This window comes from Eumetopias jubatus, unplaced genomic scaffold (assembly GCF_037043125.1).
Source record: "Eumetopias jubatus isolate StellerSeaLion01/CBP00866 unplaced genomic scaffold, mEumJub1_p1.0 scaffold_12, whole genome shotgun sequence".
Taxonomy (NCBI): Eukaryota; Metazoa; Chordata; class Mammalia; order Carnivora; family Otariidae; genus Eumetopias; species Eumetopias jubatus.
Window position 1 is genome coordinate 103593541 of NW_028274818.1, and position 10466 is coordinate 103604006.

At 51.8% G+C, this 10466-nt stretch overlaps 1 protein-coding gene across 4 annotated transcripts; it reads right to left on the bottom strand.

Moving 5' to 3' along the window:
• Positions 1-430: 430 nt before the first annotated feature.
• On the bottom strand, positions 431-3970 carry TRIM56 (tripartite motif containing 56). 4 transcript variants are annotated; one of them, XM_028109961.2, is made up of 3 exons: positions 3860-3970; positions 2894-2965; positions 431-2769 (listed from the first exon to the last, which is right to left on the bottom strand). In XM_028109961.2, the coding sequence occupies exon 3, from the start codon at positions 2766-2768 to the stop codon at positions 453-455; it is 2316 nt and encodes a 771-aa protein (XP_027965762.2). In that variant the 5' UTR covers position 2769; positions 2894-2965; positions 3860-3970; the 3' UTR covers positions 431-452. The 4 variants fall into 4 exon arrangements, with proteins under 4 accessions (XP_027965762.2, XP_027965760.2, XP_027965761.2 ...); XM_028109959.2 differs by having other exon boundaries at positions 2894-3021; XM_028109960.2 differs by having other exon boundaries at positions 2894-3021; positions 3875-3967.
• Between the last annotated feature and the right edge of the window lie 6496 nt (positions 3971-10466).

Sequence of the window (10466 nt, forward strand, 5' to 3'; positions counted from 1 at the left end):
ACATACCTGAGCCCTTCTTGGCTCCACGGATTCCTTCTGCCAAAGCTCCCCAACCCCCCTCTCCCCCCCAAAACACACTCAGACTCTCCCTGGGCCATTCCATTGGGAATGGTTTCAAAGAACACTCACGAATTTCAGAAACCTGATCTATAAAGGCAGTGGCGACGAGGCAGTTACCCACAAATAGGAGGCACGGTTAGCTCCGGCGCCTCCTCCCCTCCTCCTCTGCTTCTGAGAGCTGGGGTCACACCACCGCCCTCTGTCCCCTCCTTGCACCGCCCCCCACAAGGGGTTAGCAGTTTGGCACTTCACATTGAAAGGGTACCAGGCCCTGCCCTCTGGGAAAATTGCCCTCAGCCACTACATCCCACGGCTGCCTCGCCTCCCTCCTCTCTCCCTACAGCCCTCCCCCCTCCCCTACCCTCCCCAAGTCCCTCCCCAGTCCTAGCCCTTTAACTATCAGGAGGGCGGACCCGAAAGACGTGGATGGTCCCGTTACTGAGGGACACAACCAGGTGCCTGCCGTCCACCATGGTGGTCACCCTGGGCTTCTCCAGGCCATGATAGGCTGTCAGGAAGTCGCCAAGCAGTGACCCCTTCGGATCCAGGATCACCACCTTGTTGACCTCGCGAAGGGTCAGAAAGATGTAGCCTTTCTTATCCACAGACACAGAGCCTGGCTGGCAGCCGTGCAGGCCCGGCCCCCGGTACTCCCCGATCACCTGACCCAGCCCATCACAGACCACCACGCTATTCTGCTGCCAGTCGGACCCCACAAAATTGCCCTGGGGGCTGGCGGTCAGGAACACCAGGGCCCGCAGGCCCCTGTTGGCCTTGCCTCCCGGGATAAACCGGGTGGCCAGGCTGCCTTCCATGTTGTACACCTCCACGTGGCCCGACACGCTGACGGCCACCCGGTCCCCGCTGGGCATCGCGGCCACGGCGTGGCTGGCCTGGGAGAGGCTCAGGGCCCGGCGCCACTGCACCTCGCCGTCGGGGCTGATGAGGTAGAGCCTCGCGCCAGCCGAGAAGGCCACAGCCCCCTGCAGGGCGGCCACACTGCACGGGGAGCAGCCCTCGGGGACGGGCACCGTGCCCCTGTAGTCACCACTGAGGGAGAAGCGCTTCAGTGCCCTGTTCTGCTCATCGGCCACCAGGATCTCCCGGGGGCCGAAGGGACAGAGTCCCGTGATCCGAGGAGACCGCTTGTCTCCAGGCATCCGTGTGGGGAAACTGCAGGAAAAAATGGGCCTGGGGAGGAGGCCAGAGCCCTCCAGGTTTAGCCCAGGTGCTGGGCTGGGCTCCCGGGAAATTGACTTGAGCCTGCCTTTGAACTTTCTCTTCTTGTTGGATCTGCTGCCCCTCAGGGTCTGGGCTCCTTCGTCTTCTAGGGGTGTCTGGGCTCTGCCCTCTTTTGGGGTCTGGGCTCCATCTTCCTGGGGTGTCTGGGCTCTGTCCTCCTTTGGAGTCTGGGCTCCATCTTCCTGGGGTGTCTGGACTCTGTCCTCCTTTGGGGTGTAAGCTCCATCCCTGCTCTGGGGCTGGATTCCACCTTGTCTCTCGAACTTGGCTCCATCCTGCGTGCGGCTCTGAGCTTCATCCCCTCCCTGGCTTCCCGCTTCATCTTTCCCACTGTCCTTCTGGAGCTGGGGCTCGTCAAAGGAGAGCCGTAGCAGGGGGCAGTTCTTGTCCAGGAGCCCAGGATGGAGCTCCAGCCGGGGCAGCAGGCAGGGGGCCGGCCCAGGCATCCAGGGACAACCCTGCAGCTGCCGGAGCCTCTGGGCAATCGCCCCTTCCAGCGAGAGTATCTCCGCCTCGCGGCCCAGGCTGAGCACCCGACGGGCGAAGGCGGCTGCTGCCCTGGCCACCTGCTCCCGGCTCTCCAGCTCCCCCAGTCTCTCCCGGGCGGCCTCCTCGGCAGCCTCCACGTGGGCCCGTAGCTGCCCCAGCACCTCCTGCTTCTGGGCCAGGAGGGCCCGGAGGACCCCTTCGGTCACCTCCTCCACCTGGGTCCCCACTCTAGCCGCCTGCTCCCGCAGCCGGGCCAAGGCTTCCTTTTCCACCATCCGGGCGGCCTCGAGCTCGGCCAGGCTGTTGTCCACACCAGCCAGCAGGTCCTCCAGGCCGGGCCTCCGGGCGCGCACGGCCTCGGCCAGTGGCAGGCAGGGGTGGTCCAGGTGGGGGTCCAGGCGGCACTCACGGCACAGCAGCTGGGAGCAGGGCTGGCACAGGAAGCGCAGGGCCTCCCCAGGGTGCTGGGGGCACTGGGCCGCCTGGCGCTCCCGGGCCTCCTCGTCATACCAACCCGCTCTGTAGCCCACCAGGTCCACCACCTGGTGGGTGTGGGTCTGCCGGGTGCAGCGGTGGCCATCGGCACACGCCTGGCACAGGTCATCCGCGCAGTCCAGGCACCGGGCTGTGGCCGGGCCCCCGGTGCCCGCCCCCCCCACCAGGGGACACAGTGCACAGGCGGGTTTCCCCGCGCGCAGGTCTCCACCAGCCCGGGCCCTCACCAGATCCAGGAGCCCGTTGACGAAGAAGTTGGTCTTGAAGGCGGCCACGCCCGCGGGCGGCACGGGCACGGTCTCGCGGCACTCGGGGCAGCGGAGGAGGCCGCCGTCGGCCAGCTGGGCCAGGCAGCCTTGGCAATAGGTGTGCAGGCAGGGCAACGTTTTGGGGGCGCGGAGCTGCTCCAGGCATATTTTACAGGCCAGGAAATCGCTGCTCAGGGCTTCCAGGAGGGAGGGCGAGGATCCCTGGGAAACCATGCTGCAAGCAAGCGGTCGGGATCAGAGTGCAGAGAGGGCCTCCCCCGCGGCCCCTCCAGCCTGCCATCCTGCCTCTCCACCCCCCGCCCCCAATCCTCAAGCCCCTCCAAGTCTGGGGATCTCACCTGAATGGCCAGGAAATCTTCTTCTGGTCTCCCAGGGCCTGTGGCCGCTTGCTCTTAAACTACGTAGCCACCCTGCTCCGTGCATACATTCAGCAAATGGACAAAAAGTAACCGCCTGGTGCCTAGTACTGTGAGAAAGGACCCGACCAAGAAGCCCAGCCTTAGGGAGCGGACAGGGTAATGATTAGCACCCTGGGGTTGGCAGCCCTGTAGCAAGTATGGTTTGAGGCCTATGTGAGGAGTGCTGAGGTCCAGCTGGGGGCGGGGGGGTGAGGGGGTGGGGGGTGGGCAGGCAGAGAAGGGGCGCAGGGGAGGGTCCAGGTGGGCAGAGTCACCTTGACTCCTGGCAGCTGGGGCAGGAAAAGGGGGCCCCAGTTCCTGCAGCCCCACACACAGGTCTTCTTCTAGACCCTGGGAGCAGCATCAGGGGTGAGCGGGCTCTACTTCCTGCCCTACTTCCTGCCGGACTACCTCGGTAGGGGTTCTGGAGCAGAAGGAAGGAAGGCTGTGGGGAGGGGGCTGCCCTGCTGTCCTTCCAGCTGCTAGACCTCGGGGTCACCAGGCCCCGTGCCTCATCTCCTAGAGGCCTTTCTGCCTGTCCTGCTGCAAGGGGCCTCGCTTTCCTAGAAGCCTCTGAATTGTGTGCGTCCATCTGTGACTCCCCCCCACCGCCAGATGCCAGCACAGTGGCAAAATCCTCCAGGAAGAGACTGCCGGTGGGAGGGGGGGTCCCCCCAAACTTCTGGGGACTGGAGGGAGAGGCCACAGAGTGAGAGGGGGGGTCTTTCCTAGGTCAGGTCAGGCCTCTGGTCCCAGAGTGGGGCGAGGTGGGGTGCTCCCGCGCACCCTCCCCTCTCCTCCCGCCTTCCCGGTCCCTCCCCTCCCCCTCCCTCTTCCTCCCGCTTCCTTCCCCCCACTCCCTCCAGCTCAGCTCCTCCTTCATCTGCCCTCCCCGGCCCTCCTTACCAAGCCTAAGCCGACCTTGGGCTCCAGGACGGGGAGTGGGGGTCCCCCCCCGAGGCCTGGACGCGGCTGAGGCTGGGTGCCTGAGAGAGAAACAAAACTGAAACTAATGGTACTTCAGCAACTTCCGTCCCCAGCCCGGGACACAGACTTGCACGGCCTCAGGCCCCGCCTTCTTCCCTACCCCAGCCTGGACCTCTTCCTTGGGAGGGGGGGCCTCCACCCCTGGCTGCGGGGCCCCTCTTGCAGGCCCCGGGGCTCGGTGGGCCTCCCCGGGTTGGCCTGTCCGGATCTAGCGTCGGATCCGCTCAGCCAGCCAAGTGTGTTTGTCGTGCACACGCAGAGGAACTGCCTGAGGACACTTCCTCTGAGGGGAGAAATTAGAGACCCTCCGTGATTCAGAGCCGAGTCCTGGGGCCGGGTCTCCCGGTGAGGCAGCAGAGCTACAAAGCCATTCCTAGGTGGGGCCCTTCATGCCACAGACCTTTGCTGAGCCAGGGGAGAGGCATGGCAACCAGATGAGGAGCTTTGGAACTGGCTTAGGGAAGGCTTCCTGGAGGAGGCATTGCTTGAGATGAGTTTGAAGGGCACACAGGAGTTTGGGAGGAAGAACACAGGGAAGAACATTCTGGGAATCAGGAACAGCAAGTCCGTGGGTATAGAGGAATGAAATACCCCAACCCTTCCCAGTGGCTCCAAGTAATTTGGGATGGTTTATGGGAAGGGGACATGTATGAGGGGCAGCAGATGATGTTATAGAGGGAGGCAGTGGCCAGATCACAGAGGATCTTATGTTCTCCATGAAGGAGTCTGAGTTTTATCCAAAAAGTCAAAAGACATCAGTGAAGGATATGTCCCCCGATATCTTATGAAAAGTCTGAAGCACAGAAGTGGAAGGAATTGCCACAAACACTAATACACCTACCACTTAAGTTCTACAGTTAAGATACAATGGTTGATTTATTAGGTATCTATCCGTGTATGCACCGCTCTGTTCACAGTGACCCCAGGAGAGTTCACTGTGGCAGCAGGGTCCAGGGAGAAAGTGGAGGGGTCTGAGCTGACGCATGGCTGCAGCACAGAGAGGAGGGTGGAGGATGGGATCCTTATTTGGGAGCTATCATTGAAAGCCATGAAGCCACGGCGGCGCTGGTGACGGGCCCTAGGGTGGGAGGCGAAGGAAGGAGCGCAGGCTTTGCAGGTCTGGAGGTCAGAAGGGAGGGTGAGGCTGGCGACCCCCAGGCTTGTAACCTTTCTATACTCTTCTGTGGTTTTGATGAATCCCTCAACAGTGCCCAAAGTGAGAAGAGCAGAGTTGAGATGGCACTATGGGGGACCAGACACTTAAGGGCCATGAGGGAGGGACTGGGGCGTGAAGGAGGCTGAGCAGTAGTGGTCAGAGAAGTCGGTGAAGATCCAAGACAGAGAAGATCACAGGAGCCACGCCGGGGAATGTTGCGCTTCCAGAAGGTGGAGGTGGTCCGTGAATGTTGCAGACCAGACAGCCCAGCCAACAAAAGGACGTATTGGTACAGGTGTGTCCACAAATGTACGCACACACCTGCACATGCGTATGGCCTCCGTGTGTGCTTCTTTGTGCACACTCAGGAACCATTTGTCAGATGTCTGCTGTGGCCAGACAGCATGCCATGCGCTATGGAGCATACGGAGATAAGCAGGGTATATTGCTGGCCCAAGAGGAGTTTTCAGTCTAATAGGGGAGGTGAGAGTTTTACGTGTTGCGATAGGAGACAGCAAGGCAAATGCCAAAATGATCATCACAGTGGCTTCTTTTTATTGGGTATTTACCATGAGCTTGGCACAAGGTGTCAAAAACACAACCTGGTTTAATCCTCATGATAACCTGTTAGCATAGGTACGGTTTTGCCTCCACTTTACAGATGAGGAAGCTGAGTTACAGAGAGAAGTTCATCCGCCCAAGGTCATAGCAAGTGCTATGCCAGCACGAGAGAGGGACAGTGTGATTTCTCCCGGAAGGGTGGTGGTGGTGTGGGAATCCGGAGGGCTTCATGGAAGAGGCAGCATTATCATGGCCGTCCTACCCTGCCTTGGCAAACACTGAACAGTTGCTTAAAGTGCCTACGGTGTGCAGCCAAGAAGACAGTTTCTTCCCTGGAGAGCAGACTTTTAAGCTAAGGGATAACTCACCTCCAGCCAAGTGATAAGCGTTACCACAGAGACACACGTGGGAGTGGGGTGTGCAGATTCTCCCTGGATGCTGGGGATTCCTCAAGATAACCCCGGGGTGGGCAGGCAGAACAAAATTAAAAATTACCTGCCTCGTTTCCTAGAAGGTCTTAGGGGAACAAGTCATCATTTGTAGGATTTTCATTAAGCAAGTTTGAGCTTTGTTCTGTAGGTGCTTGGAGAGGGTGAACTGAGCAAAGGTTTTTAATCTTATTTATACAAATAATAAAGATCATCTAAAATAAACTTTATTTTTTTTAAAGATCATATTTATTTATTTGACACAGAGAGAGAGACACAGCGAGAGAGGGAACACAAGCAGGGGGAGTGGGAGAGGGAGAAGCAGGCTTCCCGCGGAGCAGGGGGCCCGATGCGGGGCTCGATCCCAGGACCCTGGGACCATGACCTGAGCCGAAGGCAGACGCTTAACGACTGAGCCACCCAGGCGCCTGTAAAGTAAATTTTAAAACACTCCTAGCATCATTGTAACAAAATAACTTTTTTCCTGTGCTTATTTCCTTTGGTCTCTGCCCCTATGAATATACTTTACCGCAATTGTATTTGTAGTGTGCTTATACTTTTTGTTTACTTACCTAACATAATGTTATGTCAACATATTCTGTTTCTTTTTTTTTAAGATTTACATATTTATTTGGGGGCGAGGGGCAGAGGACGGACGCAGGGCTCTATCCCAGGACCCTGAGATCATGACCTAAACTGAAACTGAGAGTCGGACACTTAACCTACTGAGCCACCCAGGTGCCCCAACATTTGCTGCGTTTCTATACATTCTTCATAGTTATTATTGTTAACGGCTGCATAAATTATATGCTGTAATTTACTTAACTATTTAGAAATATGCCGGTAAGCCAGCTTCCCCCTTAGCAGATTCCATGATATAAATAATGATGTAAATATTCCCCATCAGGGCTGATTTCATGCTACCAATAATTTAGCAACTGGCTGCAAAATTCCCAAAATTTAACAATGAGCTCTCAGGAGCCAGTCGTCTTTGGAAGCTTTTAGAATCTTCTCTTTGTCCCCCGTGTTCTGAATTTCACAGTGAGTACTGTCGTGCTGAGCATTTATTGGGTTCTTTCAGTCTCAAAGCACGTTTCCCTTCAGGTCTGGGAAATTCTCCTATGTTGGGGAGGATTCTCTCCCCTCTGATTTCTCTAATTTCTCCTCCTTTTTCCCCTCTGGAGCTTCTACCATTCAGATGCTAGACCTCCCAGATGGGTCATCCAATTTTATCTTTTCTTTCATTTTCCATTTCTGTCTTTTTGACTACTTTCTGGGAGATTTCTTCAACTTAAGCCTTCTAACCACTGTGTTTTTCAAATTTGCTGTCACAGTTTTAATTCATGTGTATCCTATTTTTTTTTGTATCTGATTTTTACTTCATGGATCCAGTATCTTCTCCTACCTTTCTGAGGACATGAATGTGTTGTTGTTGCGTGCGTGTACGTGTGTGTGTGTGTGTGTGTGTGTGTGTGTGTGTGTGTGTGTGTTTCCTTTGCTCTGGGTGCTTTCTGTTTACCCCCAAGTTACTGTTTCTTCTTTCCTTCCCTCCCCCACCTCTCCCTCCCTCCCTTCCTTCCTTCCTCTTTCTCAGTGACTGTACTATTTATTATTTTATATTTTAAAATTAGCATTCTGAGGTATAATTTACACACAGTAAAAATCACTTATTTAAGTGTATGGTTCAGTGAGTTTTGACAAATGTATATCGTTAATAATTACCAACACAATCATATATAGTACAATATAAAAATAAGGAAATTGACATTGAGACAAAACCGTTAACCAGACTGTAGACCTTATTCATTTTTCACTGTGTATGTATGTGTGTGTGTGTTGTATATAGTTCTATGCAGTTTTATTACAAGTGCAGATGCATGTAGCCACCAGCGTAATCAACATCCAGAACTGTCCCATCAACACAAAGAAACTCCCTTCCTCCATCCCTAACCCCTGGCAGCTGGTGAGCTGTTCCTCATCTCTATAATTTTGCCATTTCAAGAATGTTACATAAATAAAATCATAAACTATGAAACCTTTGGAGATCCACTCAAGTTTTTATACACACATCAATAGTTCATTCCTTTTATTACTGGGTAATATTCCATTGCTTGGGAGTTCCCTAGTTTGTTTGTCCATTCTCTTGTTGGAAGACATTCAGATTTTTCTAGTTTGGGTTATTACAAATATGGCTACTATAACCATTTCTCCACTGGTTTTTATGTGAACCTAACTGTGTCTCTGGAATAAATACTTAGAAGTATGAATTCTCAGTTGAGTGATAAGCATCCGTTGAATTTTACAAGAAACTGCCCAACTACTTTCCAGTGATTGTACCATTTTACCTTCCCATCAGGAATGTATGAGAGATTCCATTTCTCCACATCATTACCAGCATTTAGTATTGTCAGATTTCTTTATTTTAGTTCTAATAGGTGTGATATTTCATCATGGTTTTAGTTTGCATTTCCCTAATTGCTAGTGATGTTGACCATCTTCTCAAATGCTTATCTAACCATCCATAGATCCTCTTCAGTGAAATATGTGTTCTTTTGCCAGTTTTTTAATTGTTTTTTTTTTTTTTTTTAAGAGGGAGAGAGATGGAGGGGAGAAAGGGAGGGGCAGAGGGAGAGGGAGAGAAAGAATCTCAAGCAGGCTCCATGCCCAGCACAGAGCCTGACGTGGGGCTCAGTCTCACAACCCTGAGATCATGACCTGAGCCAAAATCAAGAGTCAGATGCTTAACTGACTCAGTAATTTCTCAGCAGATTTCTCAGCAATCTTTTCCAGTTTTCATTGTACAGGTCTTGCACTTCTTTTGCTAAATTTGCTCTTAAGTATTTTATCCTTTTTGATGCCTTGGTGAGTGGCATTGTTTTTTAAATCTCATTTTTGACTGTTTATTGTTAGTTTATGGAACTATAACTGGTTTTTATATTTTGATCTACGATTGAATGGCCTTGCTAAACTCACTTCTTAGTTCTAATACTTTTTTTTTCTTTTTATAAGTTCCTTAGGATTTTCTCCATACAAGGCCATGCCATTTATGAATAAAGACAGTTTAATTTTTTCCTAGGGTCCATTTCTTTAAAAGTAATCTGTATGCTTTCAATTTTTTTCTTTCCTTTTTGTACTGGCTAGAATCTACAGAAAATGTTGAGTAAGAGTGGTAAGAGCAGACATTCTTGTCTTTGTTCTTGTTCTTGGTCATAGGAGAAAAGTAGTCAGTCTTTCATCATTAGGTATGATGTTAGCTGTATGTTTTTAGCAGATGTTTTTTATTGGACTGAGGAAATCCCCTCTATTCCTGCTTTGTTGAGAGTTTTTTAAAATCATAATGAGAACTGAATTTTTCAAATTCTTTTTCTGCATGAGTTGAGATAATCATGCATTTTTCCTTTGTTCTATTAATGTGATACATTACTTTATTTTTAGAGTTAAAGCAATGTTGTGTTCCTAGAATAAACTCCATTTAGTCATAGTGTATAATCATGTTTATATGTTGCTGCATACAATTTGAAAATATTTCGTTAAAAATTTTTGTGTCTGGGGGCTGCTCTTCCGACTGGCTGGATCAGTCGGAAGAGCATGCAGCTCTTGATCTTGGGTCATGAGTTCGAGTCCCACATCGGGTGTAGAGATTACTAAAAATAAATAAAAACTAAAAAAAAAAATTTGTGTCTATGTTCATGGGTCATATTGGTTTATTATTTTATTTTCTTGTCATGTCTTTGTCTGGCTTTGATATCAGGGTAATATGAACCTTATTAAGACAGGTTAGGAAATGTTCCTTTCTCCTCTGTTTCCTGAAAGGGTTTATATAGAGTTGGTATTATTTCTTCCCTAAAAGTCTGATAGAAGGGTGCCTGGGTGGCTCAGTCGTTAAGCGTCTGCCTTCAGCTCAGGTCATGATCTCAGGGTCCTGGGATTGAGCCCCACATCAGGGTCCCTGCTCTGCCAGGAGTCTGCTTCTCCCTCTCCCTCTGCCCCCCCTCCACTTGTGCTCTCCCTCTCTCTCTCTCAAATAAATAAAATCTCTTTTTTTATGATTTTATTTATTTGACAGAGACACAGCGAGAGAGGGAATACAAGCAGGGGGAGTGGGAGAGGGAGAAGCAGGCTTCCCGCTGAGCAGGGAACCCGATGCGGGGCCCCATCCCAGGACCCCGGGATCGCTACCTGAGCCGAAGGCAGACGCTTAATTTGTATTTGTCTTTTCATTCAATCCCAGATATTTTCTAATTTCCCTTGTGATATCTTCTTTGACCCGCAGATTATTTAGAAGTGCATTGTTTAATTTCCAAATATTTGGGAATTCCCAGATTTCTTCCTTTTATAGATTACTAATTTAGTCCTGTTGTTGGAGAAAATACTTTGTATG

What these genes read in the sequence shown, in the direction of transcription:
- TRIM56 (XM_028109962.2), bottom strand. Translation starts at nt 2,768, where the DNA reads ATGGTTTCCCAGGGATCCTCGCCCTCCCTCCTGGAAGCCCTGAGCAGC.